This window comes from Pteropus alecto, unplaced genomic scaffold (assembly GCF_000325575.1).
Source record: "Pteropus alecto unplaced genomic scaffold, ASM32557v1 scaffold78, whole genome shotgun sequence".
Lineage (NCBI taxonomy): Eukaryota > Metazoa > Chordata > Mammalia > Chiroptera > Pteropodidae > Pteropus > Pteropus alecto.
This window is the reverse complement of record NW_006443124.1, coordinates 14,419,320-14,447,289: the sequence shown is the minus strand read 5'-3', so window position 1 is coordinate 14,447,289 and position 27,970 is coordinate 14,419,320. Positions and strand designations below refer to the sequence as shown.

Genomic DNA, 27,970 nt, shown 5'->3' with positions numbered 1-27,970 from the left:
CTCTACCTTCTCTCCCGGACTTGGTGGTGACCAGCTCTGTGCGGGCAAAAATGTTCGTTACTTGGTCCCTTATCATTTGAGACTAACGACTCAAGACCCAATCTCCTATGGTATTAGTACTGACAGCCCATGTCTACAGAGAAACCACATGGCCAACAAGAGAAGTGAAGACCCACTGAAATAACTTGAAGCAAACAGAACCTCTGTTAAGTTTCTTCCCTATGAACATCATTCTCATTCCCTGTCCAGGAAGTTTCACCTTAGGATCCTCTTCATCTCACCACACAGACAAAATCTTATATATAAATATCTGAATATATTCAAACAACAAGAGATACCTGTATTGTCTTTCAAAAGACAGCTAATGGAAGAAGGTAGCTACCATTGATAGGATACCAACTATGTGCCCTGCAGGTTAGTTTTTTAATTATCTCATTGAATTCTCAGAGCAACCTTCACTCATTATGTAGTAAGAGAAAAGTGACCTCTCCTGGCCCCAAATGTCCCCACTCCTTCACTGGTAGGCCGGCTTATAAAAATTTCTTTTGATTCAGAATATTGAAACTTTGATTTTCACTATCTTTTACTGCTCTATAATTTTTGATGAATTTTATTTCTTCTTAGCAAACTAAACAAACAAGAAAAAAAACTCTCCTTGGAACAAATATGGCTCTGCCAGAGGTTGTGTTCCTTGCCTGGCAAACTACAATGTTTCTTCTATAAAATAATTCCAAAGCTCCAGTACTTGATGAGATGTGAAAATTGAACTGATGAGACAAAAAAACCTCCCTAAAGGAAATTCCAGTTAAGTAAAGGTTAGGCTCAAAAACAGTGAGTTATGTGGGTAAATTTCCCTGCAAAATCCTGTAGCTGCAGCCACATACACTCCCAGAGGGTAGTACACAGCTGCTAATGGAATCTGTGTGAATTCTAACACAGAGCAGAAGCTCAGGCAACAGAGGTCTGTGTTGGTATGAGAAACAAAAAGGATACAGTTACCTTTTTTATATGTCCCATCTACTCCTTTGCCCATCTTATCCTTGCTGCTCACGTCCCCCTCCATGTAGGGACAGACTCGGGCCTGGTGAGTCCACAGATAGTCATTAGACCCAAAGAAGAGCACAGGAAACTCGCCCACATCATGTCTCATCTTATCAATGTTGGAAGGTACAGCTCGAGGATGGCAGATCTCAGCTGGCCACCACCTGGGAAAGGTGAAAACAAAGATGAAAAACTCAAGAAGACTGCAAGGCACTAGGAAAATAACCTACTTTTAGGACAGGAATAAGAAATAGCAATGTCTGTCTATCCACATTAAAGTCTGACCTTGAACATTCTTACAATCTTACTAGAGAACAAACAAGTAGTATGTGCTGAAAGCCTGAGAACACTCATCCTCATGCACATGGCTTGCATACACAAACATACTCCCTTAGACTCAGTTATTCTACTTCAAGGAATCTATAAAAGGAAATAATTAGAAATATAAACAAAATCTTATGACTAATATTCACTGAAGTACTATCTACAAAAATGAAAACCTAAATGCTCAATACTATGGCACACTATATAATGAAATACAATCTGGGCTTTAAAAAGGAAACTTTCAATAATTATCGGGGAACAGAAAAATGACACCATGAAATGCCCCCCCCCCAATACATAAATTGATACGCCCACCTTAGGAAGACAATTTGGCCTTAGATATTAAAACTGGCAAGTCTTTCCCTGCTCTTCTATCCTGAAAATGCCTTAGAGAAGCCCCTGCACACGTATACCAAGAAACAATTACAGAATGTTCACGGCCCAGACAAGAGAGTCGATGGCTAAAGTACACTAGACCGTATGACTAAAGTGTATGAACTAGAGCTCTGTGCTAACCATAATAAAGCTTGAGAGAATAAATGAATGAAAAAAGCAAGTTGCAGGAAAATATAGCAACAAGGAGCCTTATACAAAGGTCTAAAACATGCAGAACAAAGCATTATACATACTGTAAACCTATATAGTAAGGCAAAGGAATAAAAAACACAAAATGCAGTACAGTGGTAGTTACCTTTGGGGGTGGGGAATTCAGATAGGGGAATGGAAGGAGACTTTCAAAAGGATCAATCAGTAATGCGCCATTTAACTGGGAGGTACATACACAGGCATTCCTTTTGCTAATCTTTAAAATTGTGCACATTTTAATATTCTTTTGTACATTCCATGATCAATAAAAATAATTTTAAGATAAAAAGCAAGACACAAAACTGAGTATAAACTATAAAGCCAATTACTTGAGGATGTGTATATTGGTGTGTCTGTAAGTAAATACGCCAAAATGTTAGCAATATATCTTCTCTGCTTGTAAGCTTATGGGTTAATTTTCATTAATGAAATTTTCCACAGATAATCTGTATTTATTCTTATGATTGCAAAAAAAGTGAGTTTTTCTTTTATAATGGAAAATTAATTGGGGAGAGGCGGGCCTTGCTTTACCAGGGAGATCATTTTTTAAAAAGTTTAACACTGTATATAAAGAGATCTCAAGAAAGAGGATGGTAAATGAAATCAGTGCCAGCTTCCATGCTTACTCACCTGTATCGCCCAACTTTTACCCAGACAATTTCCCTATAATGTGGCTTTTTGCCTGCCTTACAGTCATTGCAATACCAATTTCCTTCAGGGATATCAATGTTCAGGCATTCTCGATGAAAAGCAGCAGGACAAGAATCACAGCACAGAAGGCTGCCTCCTACAAGAATAAAAAAATCTGCCACTCAGAATCACAAGGCTGCATGTAAAGATACAGTTGAAACACCTTTTGCTTACCTCCTAACCAATTATTTACCTCTCGGCCAAGGGCCTAGTAATTTAATTAGTTATTTAGGAAGACTTTCCTGCAAGTGTTCTCTTTCCAATATTCCTGAACCACATCCCTGCAGGTTTGTTAGATTCGCAGCAATAAACATGAGATCTAACTGACAAAATTAGGTTAGGGCAAACCTCTACAAGTCATGTAGTATGTATACACACACATATATACATTTCTTCTACTTCACTAAAAGGTTAACACTCTAAATAAAGGGAGTATCTATGACACCAATGACCAGAGTATAAAGAACACAAGCTTTAACTAATGTTAGATTTGAGCTCTTGGAGAATTCACTTTTCTTGCCGAGATAATTCCATCAATGGTAAGTTGTTTTCTACAATGAACAAGCACATCTGTTTGAGGAATAAACAAGTAAATAAATTGCCTAGTAGTGTCTGACATATAAGCAGTCTCCAGAAGGTCAGTTCCTTCCCTCTTTTTAAATTACTTGTTTTTTAATGGTTTGCACTCTCTTAGTACCTGTGGCCCCTTTCAGAATAACATCTAAAAATGCATAAATGGAATATACAAGATAAAAAAGACACTGCTCAAAATGTTAGAACAAGAGATTACATTATATGCGTTCCTTTGTAATGCATAAATAGTATCTAGCAGTAGTAATGACTGCAGATGATATTTTAAGACATCTACAAGTGCAATATCTGTAATTTTCACTGGTGACAAAAATCACAGATAGTGATAGGGTATGTTGCCTAAATTTTAGTTAGATTTAAGCCAGCCCCCCCCAACCAAGTTTTCAGACACCAGATTTATTATATATACTGCATTAATAATGAATTTTCACTTCTTAAAGATTTTCACTCAAAGTGACTCAACTTACACATATGAATCTGAAATCCTTATGGTTGCAGATAATAATTTCAGGTAAAAAGGATTCATATTTAAGGTATACAATAAATGCCTTATTTATCTTATGCCAGAAATAAGCATGCTTTAAATATGCTAGACTCAAGCATGTAACTCCAAGTTTCACCCTCCAGTTATCTATCACTTCCATCTGTTTATATGCACAGCTCTCTGGAGTGGTATCATTTAATGTTATGCAACGTTTTTTTCTGATGGTGGAACTTTGGGTGATTTTGGGCTGGCGGGAGGGCGGGCGAGCTATCTATCTATCTATTGTTTTACATGTTTTACCTACCAGTTTATTTTTTTCTTCTTTTCTCTAATCAGCTTTGAGATTAGTTTACATGTAATACTGTATAAGTTTAAAGTATACAACATAATGACCTGACTGATATATACTATGAAATGACTACTACAATAAGATTAGGTAAGACATCCAATATATCACAGTTACTTTTTTTTTTTTTTGTGGTGGTGGTGGTGGTGGTGGTGGTGGTGGTGAGAACTTTTAAGGTCTACTCTCTTAGCAACTTTCAAATATACAACACGGTATTGTTAACTACAGTCACCTTGCTGTATATTACATCCCCAAACCTCTTCATTTTATAACTGGAAATTTATACCATCTGACAGCAATCCCCCATTTTCCAAGAGTGATTTTGTTTCCTCTGTCTTCTCTTTTTCTTTACTACTTCAACTGTTTAACATTTTTATAAAAATCAAATCATTATTCAAAATAAAAATAAATCCTCTTCCTACTGGGAAACTAAACCAAGTTTGAAAGTTCTGCTATGTTATCATTAATTTGGGATATCACTTCTCAATATTTCTTGTAGCGGCAATGTGAAGAAAACTTTTTGTTGCAGTTCAAATTTTGTATTAATCTTTTTAGACTATTCATCCATCAGGAAGCCATGTCTTACCTTCTGAGCATACAAAACACCAGCTAACATTAACATGCTCATGATTTCGGCAGCCTCGTCTAGGTGTAAAGTGATTAGGGCATATGATACTATTAGACGCAAGGATCTTTGACCCAGCAGCCAGACAAAAGTCGTTGGCATGGTATGCCACAGGGCAGCGGACACAGCGCATCAGACGACCTAAAAATATGAGAAGCAGGAAAACCAGGGGAGCAAAAGAAAAATAGATTAAACATAAAAATATATGAGTTATTCAAGTCTATTTGCTAGCACTGAGAAAATGTCACAAATAGAATGAAGCACTACTTAGGGAAGGGATCTTAAATACCCAATTCACTGTGAAAAGTTCAGGTGGGAGCAATGTGATATGTCGCCACGAGGAGTCAGATCCCACAACTGTAAGTGAGACTGCACCATAAAGTAAAGCCCTATTCAAACCCCTGCCCTGACTCCTAGGAAGGGGGCTAAGGGTGGGGATGGTGATAGAGATGTGCACAATCAGAATAAAAGGCCAGCTAGGAGGAACACTAATGCTTGCTTTTGTTGTCTGCTACTCTGTGATTCTTAAAGCTTTTCAGGTGAATAAAGCCCTCTACCCCTGCCCAGATGAAATAAATGCTCTAACATACTTCAACTTAAAAACACTGCCAAACCACCTAAATGCAATCTACAACTGAAAAGGGGAAAGTAGCTCATGGTTAAACTGAAATTTGGATCAAGCAAATTACTCAAGACTGAAGAGATCTACAAACAGCGGTCCCCAACCTTTTTGGCACCAGGGACCAGTGTGCCTATGTGAATCTAATGCCTGATGATCTGGGGTGGATCTGAGGCAGTGATGCTAGCGTTGGGGAACAGTTACAAATACAGATGAAACTTTGCTGGCTTGGCCTGCCACTCACCTCCTGCTATGCAGCCCAGTTCCTAACAGGCCATGGACTGGTACCAATCTGCAGCCCAGGGGATGGGGACCCTTGATATACAGGGCCTGGAAATCAACTTACAAAAGGTACTGCCAATCTGATTAAAAGACTAATTAAAAGAAAAGTCTACAATGCTAAGTCTTCCTGTTCAATCCCCTATGGATGAAGTGGGGGCTCTTTGGACACACAGTATTTAACAATAGAGACACATATTTATTTTATTTAGCTTTTAGGAAAATCAGTAAGAAACCCACCATTATTGAACAGAAAGAAATTATTGTTTTCCTAATGGGAACAGATTTAAAAATTTGAGTTCACCTATCTATACCCAGACAGTTTGAGAAACCTCAGCTCTCAATCTAACTATGAAGCAGAAAACAGAGTTCAGAACAGGAGTTTCCATTAAAAAAAATCAACACAAAACAAAAAACACCTCAGTTCAGACCTACATGCATATCTGAATATCACATTTGACAACCACAGATATAAAGAGCACATGGAAGGAAAATACACTTTGGTCTAATGGGGTAAAGGGAGAAAGACATGCATCAGAATACTTTTTCAAACTAACATCTCACATAAAATCCAAATATTTAAAAGTACCATATAACATTAGAGCTCCATAGAATTCAATGCGGTGACTACTTAACTAGTCCATTATTCTCTTTTCTCACATAAAGGTAGAGAGGTCACAGAGACATGCCAGATTGCACAAGGAGATACCCACTGCTATTAAAACTGACATATTAGAATAAGATTGGCCCACGGGAGAAACCCATACCTTTAGACGCAGAAACACTGGCCGGATTAGCAGCATGGCACGTTATGCAGATGTGGAGGGAGCAGCGGAAGCCCTTGTTCTGCATGACAGTGGGCGGATACTTCTGGACACATTCTTCATGGTAAAACTTTCCACACAAGGGCAGAAGGCACCTTTTAACATCTTCCCCACTCTGTTTACATACAAAACAGGTATGGATTCCTGGGAAAGAGAAGATAGCAAATTAATACCAACTGAAGAATTCACCCAGTGCTAAACCATTAGATGAAAAGTTAGTGAGTATATAATTATGCACCAAACATAGGAGTGTAGGGTGTGTTCCTACACCACCAAGCAATTCTCTAACACCATCTGGCTGTAACATCAGATCCCACAGGTTAAGGGCTCAGCCCTACAAGACTGTCTTATCTGCCCCGCCATCCCCCACCCGGTCAAATGCATGTCCAGGTTGTCACCTGTACTGATCAACTGGACATAAAACAGATTCCCACAATCTCCTTCTTGGGTTTGATTCGTTTGCTAGAGCGGCTCGCAGAACTCAGAGAAACATGTTACTTACTAGATGACCAGTTGATTACAAAAGGTTATATAATTCAGGAACAGGGCAAGGTAAAGGGCTCAGAGCTTCCATGTCCTTTCCAAGAAAGCCAATCCCCCAGAAACTCGTGTTCACCAACCTAGAAGCTGTCTGAAGCCCATTCTTTTGGGTTTCGATTGAGGCTTCATTATATTGGCATGACTGGGGACTGATTCAAGCTGCTGCCCCTTTCTCCTCACTTGAGGTCACAGGAGCTGGGATTCGAAACTTAAAAAGTTCCAACCCTACAGGTAACCAGCCCCCATTTTCAGAAGGGTCCAAAAGTCACTTCATTAACATAACACAAACATATAAAGGAGATCTTTATCACTTTTGTCACTTAGGAAATTCCAAGGGTTTCAGGAGCTCTGTGCCAGAAACTACATAGAAAACAAAATATGTATTTCTTATAATAAATCACAATATCACAGTAAAGAACTTTATAATAGACTGACCACGCTGACAACATGAACTCACTGAACAATCTTAACATCACTAAGTGGGAAACTCTGACAATACATGCTTGCTGACATGATGTAGTAGGAAGTACATATCACTCTACCAAAAGAAAACTGACCTGAAACTAACCCAGCCTCTAGATCTCACTACAAGTTTCTAGGAAAATAAGGAAGATAGAGACTAACGTCATAGAGACAGCTTAAGGATGCAATCAACCAAATTTAGAATGTGGAAAACTGGGCAGAACAAATGACCGTTGCCTCAACAAATAAACGACATTAAAAAAATAAGGTAAGGGGGATAGTACTGTTGTCGATTAAGAGAAATTTAAGAGACATTTTGAAAAATACAAAACAGGAATCTTATCTGGATCTTGATTCAAAACACTGTAAAAAAAGACATTTTTGAGACAAGTGGGAAAATTTGACTACGGAACTGAGTAGATGACAAATAGGAGTTACTGTACAATTTTGCTACACATGGAATTTTTTTTTTTTAAGTTGGAAATGTTAGAAAGACCTTTGGAAATAAATAGGTAAAATGACTCAGAAAGAAAGTTGATAAATACGGAAGCTAAGTGATTAATGTATAAAAACTGTTATACTGTTCTACTTTTGTATATGTCTAAAGATTTCCATGATAAAAAGTTTAAGGAAAACTTTTCCTTAAACTCTCTCTCCCTCTCTCTGAGAAGCAATACAATGTTAGTCAAAGAACCCAAGCTTGAGAGACCTGAATGTGAATCCTGCCAATGGCACTTGCTGGAAAACAGGAGCTCATTAAAGCAACACACCTCATCTATAAATAGTGAGATCACCCAACTAATAATAATTTTAGCGAAAATTTTAAATGTGAATTAGAAAGAAGTAAACTATGCCTGATGCTGAATAACTGGCTACCAATATTAATAAATATGGTGTGGGTACCCTACTGTAGGAAAACAGCATAAAGAAATGACTCCCTTTTTCTTACTTTATTCTATTTACTAAATCTAGGGTAAAATTTCCTACCCTCTCTTTACCTCACATCACATACAAAAATTAATTAAAAAGAGATCATAGGCGTAAATGTGACACCTAAAACTATAAAAATTTCAGAAGAAAACAAAGAAAACTTTGTGACCACTGGGTTAAACAAGATGTCTTAGATACGACACCAAAACGAATTGACCAATTGGACTTTATCAGAATTAAACACTTCTGCTCTTCAAAAGATTAAACAACATGCTACAGATTGGGGGAATGATCTGCAAAGTACATATCTGATAAGAGACTTGTATCCAGAATATACATAAAGAACTCTTAAAACTCAGCAAGCAAGAAAATAATCCAATTAAAAAAAAAAAAAAAAAAAAAAAATGGAAACAGACCCCTACCCAAAAAAAAGGGAAAAAAAAAAGATATGAACAGACACCTTACCGAAGAAGATGGCAAATAAGCACATGAAATGCACAATATCATTTGTCATCAGGGAGATGTATATTAAAACCACAATCAGATACCACTGCGTATCTGTAAGAATGGCTAAAATTAAAAAGACCGACAATACCACATCTTGATGAAGATGTGGAAAAGCAGAAACTCTCATACACTGCCGAAGGAAACATAAATGGTACAAACACTTTGGAAAATAATTTGGATGTTTTAAAAGTTAAACATACACCTACCATATGATGCAGCCATTCTACTCTCAGGTATTCACACAAGAGAAAAGACAATGTATCCATACAAAGAACTGAATGTTTGCAGCAGCTTTATCTGAAATAGCCCAACCTGAGATCAACCCGGATGTCCATCAATAGATGAATGGATAAACAAACTGGGGTACATCTATATAATGGACTACTACTCAACAATAATAAGGAATGAACTCTCGATACCTGGAACAATGTTGCTGAATCTCAAAATAACTATGCAGAACGATGGTTTCACAAGTGTGTATACACACACACACACACACACCCACCCACCCAGAACTTATCAAACTACACTTTGTGCAATTTATTATACTATAATTATATCTCAATAAAATTGTTTTAAGAAAGAGAAAAAAACTACTGAAACACACATCAAATAGATGAGTCTCAAAAAACATTATGCTGAGCCAGACTAAAAAAAGACGACATACACTTTGATTCCACTTATACGAAACGCTAAAAAAGAATAAATCTAATGTAAAAGCAGATCATCATTTGCCTGAAACTGGGGAAGGGGGTGGGGGTGGGGGTGGATGAGATGTGTAAGGATTAACCGGGGACTTTCTGGAGTGACAGAAATGTTCAAGTCTTCCTTGTGGTTGTGGTTACATGGGTGTACAAATTTTATCAAAACAAACATTTAACTGGGTACATTTTATAGTAGATAACTGATACTTCAGTAAAGCCTATCTTTTAAAAATAGCTTTGGGAGTCCAGGCAAGATAAGATGGTAGGGTACGTAAAATGCTGTGCTTGCCTCCTTCCATGACTACATTAAACATACAACTAAATTATAGAATAATCAGCCTGAAAAAATGTCTTAAGACCAGCTGAATGGAAGTCCTCTTACCAAGGTTATAAAGAAGCAGCCACATCGAGACTGTCAAAAAGTCACCTAACACTTCCCTCTACATTCAGGATTAAAAAAAAAAAAAAGTAACAATATTTCTTCACTTGTGTCTCTGCAAGTTCAATATATTTTACTTTTACACATTAAAAAAAAAAAAAGCTTTGCCTTAGATAACTTGTCCAGAGACTATCACATCAAAATAAAAATAAGACTAGCAAAACTGGGTCACTGGCACAAAAAGTAAGATCTTTCCAACATTAGGGTAATAGAGAGATGCACATACATAAAATTTTTTTTCTAAATTTCATTTACAGGGTGGATGGTACTATCCCCCATAATGATCAAAAGCCCAATTGTGCAAAAGGCAAAACAAGCCCACCTTGTTTTCCAGCTTTTGTTCCCACATTGATAACAGTGGCAGCAGAAAGATCAAAGAACTCAATCTGACTTGGTCATCTATTTACAGACATGAGTTATTTCTATCTCATATCCCAAAGAAGCTACTCTAAACCTAACGCTCTTCAAGTTAAAAACACCTTTTCCCATCACTCTCATCAAGCCAAGAAAAACTTCTTCAGCTTCCTCCTTTTGCCTCCCAAGTCCATGGAACATTTCCATTTCACCTTTTCATCTCCTCGAGATTATCCCTTCCTGCCTGAGACTGCACTCCACCAATTAATTATTCCCTCGGATCCTGTTAAGTTTTTTTCCTACACAGTTCTTACTACAAACATTCGTTCTACGTCCTACAAACATTCAAGATGTTCTTCCTTTTGACCCTATAATATCCTTCCTTCGGCTACTACCCTTTTCCATTGAAATCACGCTTCTCTAAGAAATAGTATATATGGATACCCATTCACCCTCAGTTGGTTTAGTGTGGCACCCTCTGGCAAAAAAATCAACCATTTTCTCATTGCCAAATATAATAGCCTCTATTCACTCCAGCACCTCTTTGTCCTGTCTCTTTGCCACATCTGCCCCTGCTAATGACACTCCACTCTCACAGCTTCGCAGACATTCTTTGACAAGCGTCTCCTCACCCTCCAGTAGCCCCTTTAAGTGGGTATCCCCAGGTACTAACACTGGCCCTCTTCTCACTTTACAGATGCTTTTTGTGGGGGGCAGGCAACATCATCCACACCCAGTTTTAATGACGTATGAACATAAGATCTATACCTTCAGCCTTCATTTCTTCATTACTTAAATGCTGTAATATCCACATATAATGCTGAGAAAAGAACAATCTCCTTAGCACAGTTTATTAAGTGCTTTACAGGCTGGTCTTATCTGACCGTTTCTCATTTCTGACCCAATCTGTGTTATAACTCTCCCAAAATATCACATTCTTTTTTTGGTAAACAGTTCTATTGACGTATGATATACACACAGGAAAGTACAAACATCCTAAGTGTATGATTCATGAATAATCATGAAATGAACACATTTCTGTAATCACCACTCATATCAAGAAATATAAACCATCACCAGTACCTAGAAGCCCTCCTTATCACTAACCAGTGCCTCTTCCCTAAAATATCGTAAACTCTAAATACACTGATCTATGTTTCCTAGTCCTCAAACATTCTATACTTTCATTACGGGACCTCTCCTTCCCAATTCCACCACAATTTCTATTTCTCTCCTAAAGCTAAATTCAGCTGTCTCCCTCAGGGGTGCTGGCTCATCTTTTTCACAGGGCACTTCAGATGTACTACAACACCTGTGCTAATATTATGCTATACTGGGCGTTCACTACTCATGTGGTATGCTTCTCTGAGAGCAAGCACAGCACCCGTCTGTGTGTCTGTAGCAACTAGCCCAGTACTGCAACAGTGCCTCCTATAAATGTGTTTTCCTGAAAAACTTAAAACTCAAATTTTCTTTGGAAGAAAACCATTCCATATTTAACTTTACCTGTGCGACATTCATTGCAGATAAATTTTCCTCTGGGCATCTCATTTAATCCAAGGCACTCGAGATGGAAAGCTCCACAGCACTGAGCCTCACATAACAGCAGCTCACCCAGTTTCTCACAGTTCTGTTAAGAGAAAGAAAATAGATGTGTCTACAGAAAAAGGTTTTTTAAAATCTCAAGCAGAAGGCCCTCATGAAGGCAAAGATTAATAAACAGTTTTGCCAGAAACAAGAAATTGTGCCAATCATTCAGCCAATATTTAACTACTATCGTCTCTGTGCCAGGCACCCACAAGGTCCCTGGCTCTCATGGTTCTTATATTCTAAGGATAGAAAATACAAGTAAAAACTGAAACTGGAAAGATATCAGACAATGATAAGCATTAGGTAAAGAATTTAAATAGATACTTTGGACTAGGTTATTGGAAATGGCCTCCCAGACTGGCTCTGAATGATAAGTCAGCCTCGTGATGTGAAGGGAGAATCAGGAAGGCAGCAAATACAGAAAGTCCATTAACAGAAAAAAGCATGGCCTGTCTGAGACTAAAGTGGACTAAAGTGAACAAAAGTTAGAAGTGGTAGAAGATGAGCTACAAAAAAGGCAAAGGCCTGATTATGTGGCCTTTGGTACAGAGTTCCCGATTTTATTGGCATTACAAAGGTGTACCGTTAGAGAGTTTACCAAGGGAAGGCTAAAATCAGGTATTCATTTATAAATAGATCCCTCTGGCTGCTACATAGAAGATGAGTTTAAGAACAGAAAGGTGAGACTAGAAGCAAGGAAGATTACTGAAATGGTTCAAGCAAGAGATACTGGCTAGCTGGCCTTGGGTCACAATTGTTCTAAAAGGGCATCAATCATGGTTCAAACAGTCCTTGAGATACGAACCATCTCAGAGAGATCACCTTTCTGAGACAATCTCATCTAAGATAGGGTGTCACTTGTCATTTAAGAAAAGACCTTAGGAAATAAGGATCTAAATCTGTCACTTTAAAAACATTTTAAGATTTATGAAAATCCTGCAAATTCCCAACATCTGTTAGTTTTCATCTCTCTAATGTCTTGACTTGTTTCCCCACAGTGATTGGCAGAAAAACACCAAAAATTGAAGGAAAAAACAACTCTTTTTATGTAAGACAGGAAAGAGGAAAGGTGGCTAGGTAAATCTAGTATCTTCAAGGACCCAAAGAAATAGAACAGGTCTGGGCCATTTAACATCAAAGCTTAAACAAATGAGTAGGAGAACTTTGGGCAAAAAAGGCCAGAGGCATCCAGAGATTAAGAGAGGATCCCCATGATTTTAATCAATCTGTAGTCTGAGCTAGTCTCACATGTCTGACTCTCACATTATCCACTATTCACACACAAAAACTGACAAATGCCATAAATGTTGTATATTTGGTTTTGTATATTCAAAGTGCTAGTAACATTAGCTTTAATGTACAAAAATATTCACCATCACTGAAACAGAAAAACTTCAATTATAGTATATATGGAAAATATATTTTTCAAATTAACCAAATGTATAGACTAACCCTTTAATTAGGATGACCATCTTTCAAACTGAGACATTTGAGAGTGAAAAGAGGCACTATTAATAAATTTTACAAGGGCGACAGATTTAAATAAAGACTGAGCTAAACAAGCCAGGACCACAGATTAGGTCACCATATTTTATTCATTTTTTTGTTGACAATCTTTGTGGGCACAATAGTCTCTGAGGACTAACACTTCGTTTGGGAGCTGTTTTAAATATGATCAACCTTCTTGGATATATATGTACATTATACTTACCTTACACACACACACACACACACACACACACACACACACACACACAAATAATGTACATATAATAGTGAAAATCAATAGACAAAGAAACTGAGTTGAAATTATTTTGGCCATAATATATTCTAGGCCTGAGTTAATTTTATTTTTTTTTTTAGTTGTTGTTCCAGTTAGGAAACAAAAACGGTCTTCAACCTTTTATATGCCAGGTTTTAAGAATTTACAAAGGTAAATAAAAACCATAAAAAGAGAACATAACCAAATCATCCATTTAATTGACTCTACTCCCAAGTCACATAAAGGCTCTTAATAAAGCAGAGTCACACTTCACAGAAAGGCAACATAACATAGTGGTTTAGTTAAGACTCTAAACCCAGATTGCCTGGATTTAAGTCCTGGCTTCATTATTTAACATCTCTGTGCCTGTTTCCTCATCTATAAGATAGAAAAATAATGGAAATCTATGTTATGAGATTGTTATGAATATGACATGTAACATTTATAAAGTGATTGGAACACCTGACACACAATAAACACTGTATAAATGTTTATTAAATAGAAAAATATAGGTAGTAGGTTCTCTAAAGTTACTACTTTAAAGCCAAAAAAGGAAAAAAAAAATCTCGAAGCAGAAATTACCCTTGAAAAATTCCTTAGAAACCCAATCACATCATAAGAGGGACAGGAAAATGATCTTGACTGAACAACCACAGGCTCACCTCTCCCATCTCAGACCTGCTTCAGGATACCTACTCATAGTTAACAAGGGCCAGTGGCTCGCCAATACTAAATATTTCTCATCTTCTTTTTGTGGGGAGGGAGAACAGTAAGATCCATAAATAAAGCGAAGGGACTCCACTGGAATCATCCAAGAAAATTATTATTCTAACCATGATGGGACCATCAAGAAATGGAGGGGGCTTCTCTTAAAAGATAAGCATGCAATCAAAATGCAAGTGGGTAACATTTTCTACCTGACAAACATTCTCCTTGAGCGCAGCTCCTCCGCCTCGTTCACCCTGCAGTTTTTTAGACACTGGCATCCCGTGGTCGTTTTCTACACCCTCTTCAACAGTCTCCTTGGGGCTAGCAGCCGTCCTATGCGTCATCAGTTCTCCCTTGCAGAGAAAAAAATAATGTCCCACATCTGCATTATTGATGTCTCCTCCATCTGACCCCCTCCCTCTGGGCTGCTATTTGTCTAGCCATTAAGCACTTACAGATGTTCAGCCAATCACGCGGGCGGACTGCATGCAATGTTAGTTCTAACCCTGCTGTGATTGGGCGGGTAGTGGGCGCCTCATGCCCTGCCACTAACTGCTCTGAGGCTGTTCCACTGGAACTTTTTGAGCTGTTCCATTTTAAGGTTTCACTAAGGGAGAGAAAACATTCTTAAGTTTATTTGATTACTTATTTGTCCTTCCAAGATCAGTGTTTTCTAAATAATGCCCCTTTTGGGCATTCTATTCAAATTGTCCTGGAAAGAAACACTCTTTATCATAATGTGTAATGCTGGCCTGATTTGTTCTAATTCTCTTTTAACCTGAGTTGGAAAAGCCAGAGATAGCATCAATGACTACACTGATGCTCTGCAAGGAAATGGTTTTAAATCTGTCCATTTCCTAAGAGCTGATGTTTACAAACATTATTGTAAAATTAAGCAGTTGGTCTCAAGAAAAAAGCAAATGAGTGTTCCCCGTAATTGCAGCGGTCTTAATTTTTCTAAAGGGCAATATCCAATTCATTTGGATCATATGGTTACTTGATATTGTGCTCTTTGGTTTTTAGGAAAAGTTTACTTTCATGATGAAACAGTTATATATTTCTTCTGATACCTAGAACATAGGGTGTGATCTTTTAAAAAGGTCATACCCACAGAAGCCATATGTGACCTGATTAATTTTTACTAGGATCAGGCTCTCCTTTGTCTCCAGGATTCCTTATAGCCATTAGCAGTTTCATTAGAATACTATTCTTAAGTAGTCTCAAGGGAAAAAGGGATGTGGCCTCTGCCATAAAAAGTAGCTTTACTTTGGAAGGTCAAAAGATGAGGAACTGAGTAATACCTCTGAGCCTGGAGTTTCTTTTGATGAGTCTTCATTTCTCACTTTTTTACAATGCACCTTGGCTGTAGCATGCCTTTGTCGTTTTCGCTTTCTTGGTTTATCAAATATCTTGGCAGTGCCTATGACAGGAAACATATGTTATCTACTGGCTAATCATTCACACACATGTCCAAGAACTCCTATCCTCAACTAAAAGAATCTCACAGACATTCAGAATGTTAGAGTAAAAACTAACTGTAAGACTCATTTAATTCTCCAACTTTGTAGATGAGGAAAACAGGCAGAGAGTAAGAGACTTACCCATGACTATATAACTAGTTGGGGAAATAGCTACATATGTAGAAATTATGCCTCATACAGATTAAACAGTAAATGTATAGGTAGGTTATTAAACCAATTTCATTTTACATGGTTGAAATAAAAGAATTTTTAGTTCCTCAAAGGTCTTTAATATCCTATAGATGGGGAGAAAAATGCATTTACTAGTCAGACAAAGATACTAAAACCTGGCCTCCAAAAAGACAGTAAACTATATTACTATATAATTTAAGAACATCCAAAGCCGAAATCTATAAGATTTGGCTTACAGGAAGGGGAAAAAGACCTTCCCCAATACATTTAATAGCTTAAAAAATATTTATGCAGTGGTACAACCCTGAACATCCAACAATATAAAATGAATGCATGGTCTAATATGGCATATTTAGAATATGAATTTCCAGTTTCTTATTTTTCTATTATACATATTTCAACTCTTTGCTACAGAAACGTCAAGAGGAATCTAAAGAAATATTTCATAAAATTTTCTAAGAAAATCCGGCTAAGTATCAACATGAAGACTGAACTTTGGAAAACTGCCTGGTGCTCTTAAACTATCTGACGGAGATGGAGAGGCTCTGCTATCAAAGCTGCTGACAGCCCAAGTCTAAAGGAAGAGTTGTTATAACTTCAGAATAAAGGTTCAAAGTTCTCATAAGTTGAAATATTTAGATAAAATATACAAAAGACAAAGTGCAGGCTGTAGGTTTTACAAAAAACTTTTGTAAAAAAGTATAGAGTACGAAAGTATAGAGTAAGAGCTGATATTATTCCAAAAGTTCTTTTTAAGCACGCAAAGCAAATTAATGAACCTAAGGAATTATAATTGTGCACAAGGTTAAAATAAGCTAATATACTGCTAGACTTACTTGCTAGAAAACTTAATAATCATGGGTCACATTTTTAAAAATATGCATTTTGGACCACATGAAATATAATCAACCCGTGACACCCTTTGCTGGCTGATCACATCTGATACAGTGGGCTCAAATCTGGGCTAATATCTCAGGAATGACAGTAAGCAAATGGCACTGGCAGATAAAAAATTAGTAAAAAGAATTGGCACAGAGAAAATCTAGGATGAATGGCAAGACAGTAGTGTGGTAATGAATTTGGTCAAGTCTGGATTTAGTTCCCCAATACTGCCACCTCATTCATGTTCATGTTTCTTCTATAAAATAGAGATAATATGGATAAATCTTAACCCTCTGTAATTCCTTAGATGGATTAGCGGTAACAGTTCTATACAAAGGACCTGGTAGAGTAAATGCTCAAATTATGATTAGTATATCCATTATTGAATGAAGGAAGGGCTACCCATTTCTCATGTGGGCTGAACCAAAATCATTGCCAAGTAAAAGTTCTAGGGGCCAGCTTCCAATTTGATCTTAAAGATTTCCAAGCCCTTAAGAAGCAACCACAATGGACTAGGCTCATAGGTAAACTCTCTTTTTCAAACATATAATCACTGACCAAAGGTCATAGATGTGATAAAAGAACCTAAAACTCTTTGTGAAAGACTGGCTTAGATGATTTGTAATTTCCCTCTCAACTCAGAATCTCCATACTCTGGAGAATTCTCTAAAAAGAAAATTAAGTAGCTGATTTTTCTGTATTGTTCCTATCATTTCCATACTCTAATATAATTCTAATTCCATTTAACTTATTTCATCATAAAAGCTGAAAACGATGATATGATTTTCTAGTGTCTCACAAAGTTTCAGGAAGCATTACTTTGGGCAAACAAGTCTTAGAATTTGCAACCCACTAGCCTTGCTTACATATGTTAACAATTTTTCTAGTTAACTGACAAGGTGCTTCACACTTATTTTGCATTACATTTCTTAAATTTCACAAATACTCACCTCCACCAAATGCTTTAGAATGAGATACAGCACATGATTCAGTAATGCCATTCTCCAAGTGACCAGTTTCATAACACTACAAATAAGTAAAATGCAACATGGTTTACAGAGAAATAGAAAATAAACCCTTTACGCTATATGCTAAAAGCTGAACTGTCTATTGCCAAAGACACAGAATCCTGGCTGTTTTTTGACAACCAAAAGAACAGCATGATAACAGTTAACGGTTCAACAGAAACTTCATAGGAAAAGACATCAGATTTTTAAAAAATGCTCCAAAAGACTCACCACATATTAATTTAAAAAAATAAAAGCTTACCCAGAGACTTCCAATATATAAAGCAGATACAGAAATGCAGCTCTGACCAAAGTAGGAAGAGAAAGAGAAAGGGTATATACCCAAAGACTCATCTCAGTTCTATTCCTCACCACCCTGTATTTAAAATCTACCTTCTTAAAATTGCATTTATAGCTATTAGATTTTATACGGACTTATCTACTTGATGAATTCTAAATAATAAAAAAATCTGAATCATGGAGTGTCTTTCTAATTAATATAAATTGAAGCAACATTAAAATTAAAAAAAAAAAAAAACACTTAAAGATATCGAGAGTAATTCCCAATGCATTTTATTTCTGTACTACTAATGCTCATATGAATTAGTTCCATTCAAAGAAAATGTCTTTTCCCACAAAAATATCCATAACTGTAAAACAAAATTCAGTGGCTACAAAAAGTCAATATAATAGATGCTATTCTTGTTATAAAGTTCCCAAAATTTCAGATCAAAACAAGATAAAATACAGTTATGAATTTCCAAATGCTCACTATATACATTAATAAATCATAAGAATACAACTCCCCTCATGGCCAATGTAGACCAAAATCTAACCAAGTCAAATAAATAGAAGGAACAAATGTTAGGTATCCAATGAAATGGAACCAAAGACCAGGAGACAAATAATTTGTATAATTTAAAAACTACCATCTATATTATTTAGGTAACAAATTTATAGTTCACTGTTTAACTTACCTAAAAGTTGTAGAGCAAAAATAATTAAAATGTTCCTAAACCTATGTTCAGAGAACAATGCAGGAAATATTCTAATTTCCAACTTCATCAACTTATTTTTAAGTTAAAATGGATATAACAGCACCAAAAACACATACTATATGAATAAAAATCTATCTGTTCTTAGAATGAAAAATACCCCGGAACTCTTGTTTAAATGCCTTACAACAGCAGTGGTCCCCAGCCGTTTTGGCACCAGGGACTGGTGTTCCTATGAGAATCTAATGCCTGATGATCTGAGGTGGAGTGAGGCGGTGATGCTAGCGCTGGGGAGAAGCTGCAAATACAGGTGAAGCTTTGCTTGCTTGCTCACTGCTCAACTCCTGCTGTGCGGCCTAGTTCTTAACAAGCCTGTGGCCCAGTAACTTTCTTTACTTTATACCATCACCTCGACAGATAATCTCTCTTCCTCCAACCCACTGACTGATCCATCTACAGACAGGGTAGTCCATGGTGTAGTCCCAAAATGGAATTGAATCACAGCTTTAATTGATGACAAAATTTGCCTCAAAGTAACTAGGACCCTAACTATGAAGCTGACCAAGTCAGATAGCAGGATGGACTCCTAAAACAGAAAAAAAGGTCGCTCTCTCCAGTGTGTCTGGTTCTAGCCATCACCAATAATCCTGGTTTTCTTTAGTTGTAGTGCCCAATTCCCTACCAAAAAAGCTAAAATTTAACAGAGAGCTATTAATTATATCTAATCCTTAAATAAAATCCAGAATAAAACTCTTAAAAGGAAACACAAGAACATCTGTCCTTGGGGTAGGCAAAGAATTCTTGAAATAAATACAGCAAAGCATTAATCATAAAAAAAGACATTAAAAATTTCTTCTCATGAAAGACAACAAAGAGAACAGGCAAGCCTCAGAACGGGAAAAAATATTTACAGTACACGTACCTGACAAAGGACTTATATCTCAAATATAAAAAGTACTCCTAAAAAGCAACCATAAAAAAGACAAATAGCTCAACCAAAAATTTAAGTATGCTTGAAGAGTCACTTTCAAAAAAAAAACAGGAATGGCACATACTAAGGTGCTCAACATCATTAATCATTAGAGAAATACAAATAAAAACCATAGTTACATATCATTTCATTGAGTCATTCCACCAGAATGACTTGATATAAACTAACTGACAAACTAAATGCTAGTAAAGATGTTGAGAAGATAGAACTCTCACAGACTGCTGGCAGGAGTGTGAAGTTGTACAACAACTTTAGAGAAATGTATAGCAGCTTATTTAAAAGGTAAACATGCATGAGCCAGCATCCCACTCCTAAGTATTTATACCAAGAGAAATGAAAATATTTGTCCATGAAAAGACTCAGAGAGAATATTTTCATCAGCTTTATCAGCTTTATGATGAATAGCCCAAACATGAAAAACTTCAAATGCATATCAACAGGAAAAAGAATAAAGCAAATTGTACTTGGAATACACTTAGCAATAAAAGGGAATGAACTGACTAGCATTCCGTGGATGGATCTCAAAAATACATGTTGAATAAAAGAAGCCAGATTAACAAAAACAATATATATGACATTTGAGAACAAGCAAAACTAATCTACAGTGACAAAAGTAAGAAAGCACTGCCTGTGGAAAAGATGAGAATGGGTAACTGAGTGAAAAAAGACCAAGAGAACTTTCAGGGGTGATGGATATAAAGCATACCTATAGTTTGGGAGGTACTTACATGATATACACAACTGTCTAGAGCAGAGGTTCCAAACCCCCAGACTGTGGACTGGTACCAGTCTGTGGCCAGTTCCTGTAAGGAACCGGGCTGCACAGCAGGAAGCGAGCAGTGGGTAAGCCAGCAAAGCTTCATCTGTATTTGTAGCCACTCCCTGCTCTAGCATCGGCCCTCAGATCATCAGGCATTAGATTCTAGACCGCTGGTCTAGAGCCATCACACAGAACAATTAAGATCTATGTATTTTATTGGTGTAAATAATACCTCAGTTAAAAAAAAAAAAAAAGAGTTCTGGGATACATTTGCCTACATAAATTAAGTATATAAACTAAATCATGCTTTTTATCCCTTCAGGAAAAAAATTAACCCTCAAACAGGACAAGCCTCTACATTTTAGATTAGGAAAAAAAACTACATTTGACAGAGCAAGATTATACAAATTAACACTATTTTTTAAGTAACCAAGTCTCAAAACCATTGAAGATTCATTTTATTCCTTTAAGTCATTCACTTATGTATATTATATCTCAATAAACTTGGGGAGAATCATTCAACTGGCCCAAATTCTTACTTTCTTTGAAATTTGTTATTACCTCACCTCTAACAGTAACGCAACAGCCTTCCATGACTCACCTTGTATGATACTACTAAATTTATTATCTGATTGCCAATGTCACTTCCATGCTCAAAATATTCAACTGAATTCCAGTTTCCCTGGCCCTTCCCTTCTACCTCTTCCAACAATCTTGCAAAATGGCTAAGATTTGAATAAGACAAAGCCAGGAGAGAAGGAACTGCAGAAGGAGATTATCATAGCCTTACTAGGGTATAAAAACTGCAGAGAAAGTTCAGAAGGCAGGAGGTGAGCCTAAGAATAATTGAAAAGTCCACGTCATTAGACTGCTTTGAGAAGAACAGAATTAAAGGATATAATGCTGTTTTTAAAACAAGGAATCCAAACACAAATAAATTAAAATTTACATTTACACTCTAATCCAGAGGAGTGAATATCTAACAAAACAAAACCTAGAGGCCTTTAATGTAGGATTAAAAAATAGGAGTTTGCTACAGCTAAGGAAAGAAGTCCAAAAACTTGATGAATTATTTGTGATTTGATTACAATTTGCATTTTTCTTTAAAGAAAAAAAATTTTTAATAGGAAATCTATGCATCCTACAATTGAAATTCTAACATTTACCCTAAGTTACTCCTCATACATGAGATGAGATGTTTTCCTAAGGAATCAATATTCAGCTGTTATCCATTATAGAATTAAAAAACAATTTTCTATTTCCATCTACTATTTAATGATGCCTTCCTTGGATAATGAAAACCAACTCTGCAAACTCAAAAATTTAAGTTTAAATGTTTCTGCCTGGATTATAGATGAGCTAGGTCTTTTCTGAGGTATTATACAGACAGGGCAATGAGATATGAGTCAGTCAGTGGCTTGTAGAAACAGAAGTGAAGTAGACATCAGGTAACAGGTTTTGAGCCCAGAAAATAAATTATAACAAACACAAACTTTACTCCATCGTAAAAGTGATTTTTCATTTTCATTTGAAAGAAACCTAAAACCAAATGATCTGCATGTCCACAAAAATGCAAAACAGCCCTTAATACAAGATCTCTCAGACTGACCAAGTATATGATGGCATTCTGTAATTTCTTTGTTTTTGTGCATCGTTTGAATTGACTAAAATAACATACCTTTTTAGAAAAGCCAAGATCCCCTTTCTTGGGCATAAATCCAGGGTCTAAATCATTTGATTCAAGAAGTTTCTTAGTTGGTTTTCTCTGACGTTTACTTTCATAATTTCCTGAAACACACGTTATCTTCTCATTAGATTATTTAGAAACTGGGCACAAGCTAATTTTAAAAAAATCTATATACCACACAAAAATGAATCACTGTATTTTTTTTTTTATGTTTTTCTCATCATCTTATGAGGAAGGACAGCATAGGGATTTACTCCAAATTGTTAGTTAACATAAAACAAGAAAATAATTCTCAATAGAGACAAACTAATATAAGGATGTGTGTGTGTGTGTGTGTGTGTGTGTGTGTGTGTGTGTGTGTGTGTAAATCACCAAAGAACTAAGAGAGAAATCAAAAGGGCAGAACGGCCTTTATAGAAATTCATTGGTTCTAAGGACAAAAGGAGAAGTAAGGTGAAGTAGAGCCTGAATTCTGGGTATAAATGGGCCAGGATTAGAATTTCTGTTCTGCTCCTCAATAAATGAAAGACATTTATTTACTTTGTAGTATTGCTCTTAAAATTATATAAAAGAGCCTAATAACAGAGTTGGGCACATAATAAGTAATGAGATTATAACTATCTTTATCATTCTATTTAAAGTCTTTTTGAGTCTGCCTTACTTGATTAAACACAACTGGGATACTTTTTTTAAAAGAAATAACATCACAAGGTATTCTTGGGAATATAAAAAATTATAGCCGAAATTTTCCTAGGCTGATTAAAATATTCTGTAGTCAGAAGATGAATTAGAGACAGTATGTTTAGATCCAACTCTCATTAGGTGGCATGGATACAAAGAATGACAAAGTGAAAAGTAATTGTTAATTCATTTCAAGAAATATCTGCATTTAGCTTCTTACTATGTGTCAGTCAGGTAAATTACACTGAGGAAATTATACACAAGGAAATATGTTCAGAAGTTAAACAATTTCCCAGGTAACACAAGGATCAGTGCAGCCAGTATAGGAAGCATGAGTTTCATGTGCTTATTATTCTATTCCATTGCATGCAGTACCCTTTCTGAAATCCCTGTAATCCTGGTGTCGATTCATACAGTGAAGGGCAACAATAGAGTCAGGAGAAAATTTTTAAAAAATATGTCTTAACAGTGTCCCACCAATTTATGGTCAGTAAATACATTTATTTGCCAGCATTTCTCAGGCCGAAAGTAGGTAGTTTATTATATAGAGATACACTACTGGCTTTCCATGAAAACATACTAAAATCTCCTGCTTCCTCTAATCATATCCACTCACTTACTGAAAATCATATCCAATCACTCACTTACCTGTTGTTTTAACTAGCAGTTCCTCAGACTCAAGGGCAGGCCGTGGAGAGACTTCAAGAGCCACCGGCACAGACAAGGTCAGCTGTGGCAACTCAGCATGTCCACCTCCAAGTTCTGACTGAGACAAGGGCCCTTCCAAAAATGGAGCCTCCCTTTCAAGAACTGGAGGCTCTTCTTTGGTTGAAATCAAAGAATTCTCATCCGCCTGCTTGTTTTGAGCATTAGATCGACTTCGTGCTAAAAGGTTTTCCTCTTCACAGCGGGAACTTACCTAAGAGCAAGAAATAAAAAAAAATCCATAGGCCAAAGTTGTAATTTGAGTGTCAAAAAGAATAATGCACTTTAAAAAAAATGAAATTGTGACACATGCTGAACCCTGAAGACTTTGCTAAGTGGAATAAGATAGTTAAGGAATAAATACTGTACGATTCCACTTATATGAAGTACTTAGAATAGTAAAATTCATACAGACAGAAAATAGGATAGTGGTTGTCAGGGGTTGGGGGGAGGGGTAAATAGGAAGTTTTTACAAATAGAAATTTAAAATAGACCATGAAAAAGTTCTGAAGATGATTAATGGTGCTGACAATTGCAAAATCATGTGAATATACTTAATGCCACAGAACTGTACACTTAAAAATGGTTAAAATTATAAATTTTATGTTATACAGTAGTCACCCCTTATCAACGAGGGCTATGATCCAAGACACCCAGTGGATGCTTGAAACCCTGGATAATACTGAACCCTATATATACCATTTTTTCCTATACATATAAAAGTATGATAAAGTTTAATTTATAAATTAGATATAGTAAGAGATTAACAATAACTAATAATAAAAATAATTATAATATATTATAATAAAAGTTAAGTGAATGTGGTTTCTCTCAAAATATCTTATTGTACTGTACTCACCCTTCTTCTTGAGATGATGTGAGATGATAAAATACCAAACCTATTCCTGATTCCCTTACTTGCAGTAAATGGCCTGTATCATTCATTTCAGGGGATCCCTTGCTGAAGTCTTTGTACAGGCTAAATGCTTTCTGGTGTAACACATTGCCATCAATTGAACACATTTTCTGTTCATGTCTTCCACCCACAAATTTGATGCCTTTTCCATCTTAACTAAGCACTCATTATGCATCATGGCCATAACTTCTGCATGAGGTGCAACAGCAACATGAATTTCTTTTTCCTTCTTTACAATTTCAAAGATAAAAGATTCATTGTTACCATAGATCTTAGTAACCCCAGCATGACTTTCTTCCACCTTGAGTACTTTTACCTTTTCACTTAAAGGAAGCACTTTACTGCTTCTCTTTGGCATATATGAACTGCCAGCATCACTACTCTTGCACTTTGTAATCATTATTAAATAAATTAAAGGTGATGTGAACACAAGCAATGCAATACCGCGACAGCTGATCTGATAACCAAGTGGGCTACTAAGGGATTAAGGGTGAGTATCGTGTACAGAGTGGATACGCTGGACAAAAAATAAATCAGTCACATTCCGAAAAAGACTAAACAGGATGGCATGAGATTTCATTACACTACTCAGAACAGCACCCGATTTAAAATTTATGAATTGTTTTTTCTGAAATTTTCCATTTAAATCTTCTGATCATGGGTAACTGAAACCGCAGAAATAGGGGACTACTTTATGTATTTTACTTTTAATTTTTTAAAAAGGGGAGAAAAAGCAGTTGATTGAGATACACTGATGCTATAAAAATTCATTTAAGGCCATAGTGATAATCCAAAAAAAGAAAGAAAGAAAAAAACCCTTAATGTCACCAATTAAAGCAGCTAATAATGAACTCCTCCTAATGTTAAGTTGGTAAATAAAAGGGAAAGAAGTAAGCAAATATTCCACCTTTCATGTATTTCAGGTCAATAAAAGGGTTCAGTTAAGACTGTCAGCTAATAAAAATAGAAGAAATAATAAAATATAAATTAAGTCTATTTTATAATTCCTAATGAAATTTGATGTAGGCAAGGATCTTCAATTGATATTTTTAAAAGCCATCAGAGAAATGGCTGATGGGGAACAGGACATTCTTTGAGCCAAAGTAATTACTCACATACTACTTCTTGATCAAAAGAGGTAAAACATAGCTTAAAAGAGAGGAATCAGTCACCACTGTGAACAACTGATGTTAAATACTTTCTAATATCATGCAATATGGCGCAGTAACACCTATGATGTAATCTACCTTAAAATGTTTAACTTTATCAGATTATCAGTTATAACTCTCAAAGGGAAATAGAGAATAGAGAAACAAGCTTAGTGACACCTATTAGGAAGCAAGCACACACATCAAGATTAGAAAGTGGATGATCCAAATCTGTTACTCACATTGCTTAGATAAATAAGGTCATGAAAAAAGTGACTTTTCAGGATTTGAAGTTTTAAAAAAATACAACAACAAGATACAATGTGTAGTCCTAGACTGGATTTGCATACACCAAACGTAAAGGTTAGGGGACAGTTGAAGAAATCTGAATATGGAATGGTTATTAGTTAAACTGATCTTATTAGATGTGATAATATTAAATCAGTTATGAAGAAAAATGGTCTATTTTATAGAGGTGCATGTTATTTAGGGGTAGAAGGTCAAAATGTTTCTAATTTACTTTCAAATACTTCGATTTAAAGAAGCTGAATTTAAAAATTAAGCAAATAAGGTATCATAATTTTTTTAAAATTAGAATCATACTACATTACAAAACATTTTATCATAACAATATTCCTATATCGCTCCATACACTTTGAAAACAAAGGGGGAAATACACACACACACAGAGTACAAAGACTCATTTATACGCTTCCTGTTTAACTAGCATATGCTAAGTACTGTGCCAGAAGCTAGAGGTAAAAAACTGAAAAAGATCTTAGTTAAGTAAATTATTGTCCCTTAAAGACAAAATATGATATTGAAGGTAAAACTGCAGCATGCTAAAAGGACTAATAAAAGATTAGAACATACCTTGTGCACTTGTTCCTGTACTTTCTTCTGTTTTTTCTTAGGAGCAAATATCTGATCATATTCTTCAGTATATTCCAGAAGCCACTTGCTTGGCTTCCTAAGGCGTTTCTTCTCTGACCTCACAGCTAAAAGAGAAGAAACAAGTTCAGCATTAACTAAAAAGTTAGAGGAAAACCCACTGTTTTCATGCAGACATCGCTGCACTCCCAAAGGTACAGAGATGGGAAACTCTCAAAACATCTGGCTTAAGCTCCAAGAGACTAAAAATGCTATGGTTTATCATATAAAAAGTTGGAGTGGGGGGAGGAGAGGTTGGTGCTCTATAGATTCAGACAGGCCATCTGATCTTACAGAAAAGATTAAATTGAAACTAGTGTCCTACATTGACAGATAAAGCTAACATTAGAATACAGATTCTAAATCAAGTAAATTCGTAAAATACCTCTTGAATTATTTTAAATAACATCTGTCTGGAATATGCAGAATATTAGATGGGTGTTCAGACTACCACATGAATTTCAAAAGCACTCTGCACACTTCCTATCATGGTTGGTTGCAGTGAGTTTCACATTAAAAAACAAATATTTCTAAAAAGAAGTACCAAGATACGGAATTATATTATACACCACAATCAAGTGGGCTTCATCCCAGAGGCACAGGAATGGTTCAACATACACAAATAAATTAATGTGACACACCACAAAAATTAAAAAATAAGAATCGTATCATATCAATAGATGCAGGAAAAGCCTTCAACAAGATACAGCATCCATTTATGATCAAAACACTTAACAAAATCGGTATAGAAGGAAAGTACTTTAACATAATAAAGGCCATCTATGACAAACCCTCAGCCAACATTATATTTAATGGTGAAAAACTAAAAATCTTTCCTCTAAGATCAGGAACAGAGCAAGGCTGTCCACTATTGCCACTGTTATTTAATTTAACATTGGAGGTCCCAGCAAGTGCAATCAGACAAAAGAAAGATATAAAAGGCATCCAAATAGGAAACGAAAAAGTCAAACTGTCACTATTTGCAGATGACATGATTCTCTACATAGAAAACCCTAAAGACTCCCCAAGAACACTACTAGAAACAATAAGCAAATACAGTAAAGTCTCTGGATACAAAATCAATGTTCAAAAATCCATAGCTTTCCTATACTCTAATAATGAAGTGTCAGAAAAAGAAGTGGAAAAAATAATTCCTTTTGCAATTGCAACAAAAAGAATAAAATACCTAGGAATAAATTTAACGAAACAAGA

The 27,970-nt window shown here is 36.0% G+C and overlaps 1 protein-coding gene across 5 annotated transcripts in view; it reads right to left on the bottom strand.

The window, feature by feature from the left end:
* The window catches only part of NSD1 (nuclear receptor binding SET domain protein 1), a 134,729-nt gene that overhangs the window by 17,262 nt on the left and 89,497 nt on the right, over window positions 1-27,970 (bottom strand). For all 5 annotated transcript variants that reach the window (XM_015598091.2, XM_025040773.1, XM_015598092.2 and 2 more), the window contains 11 exons: window positions 26,702-26,826; window positions 23,708-23,978; window positions 22,370-22,479; window positions 17,889-17,964; window positions 15,706-15,824; window positions 14,614-14,757; window positions 11,851-11,974; window positions 6,352-6,552; window positions 4,648-4,827; window positions 2,581-2,737; window positions 1,000-1,205 (listed from right to left, as the gene is read on the bottom strand). In XM_015598091.2, coding sequence (XP_015453577.1) covers window positions 1,000-1,205; window positions 2,581-2,737; window positions 4,648-4,827; window positions 6,352-6,552; window positions 11,851-11,974; window positions 14,614-14,757; window positions 15,706-15,824; window positions 17,889-17,964; window positions 22,370-22,479; window positions 23,708-23,978; window positions 26,702-26,826 — 1,713 coding nt within the window. The remainder of the gene's footprint in view (window positions 1-999; window positions 1,206-2,580; window positions 2,738-4,647; window positions 4,828-6,351; window positions 6,553-11,850; window positions 11,975-14,613; window positions 14,758-15,705; window positions 15,825-17,888; window positions 17,965-22,369; window positions 22,480-23,707; window positions 23,979-26,701; window positions 26,827-27,970) is intronic.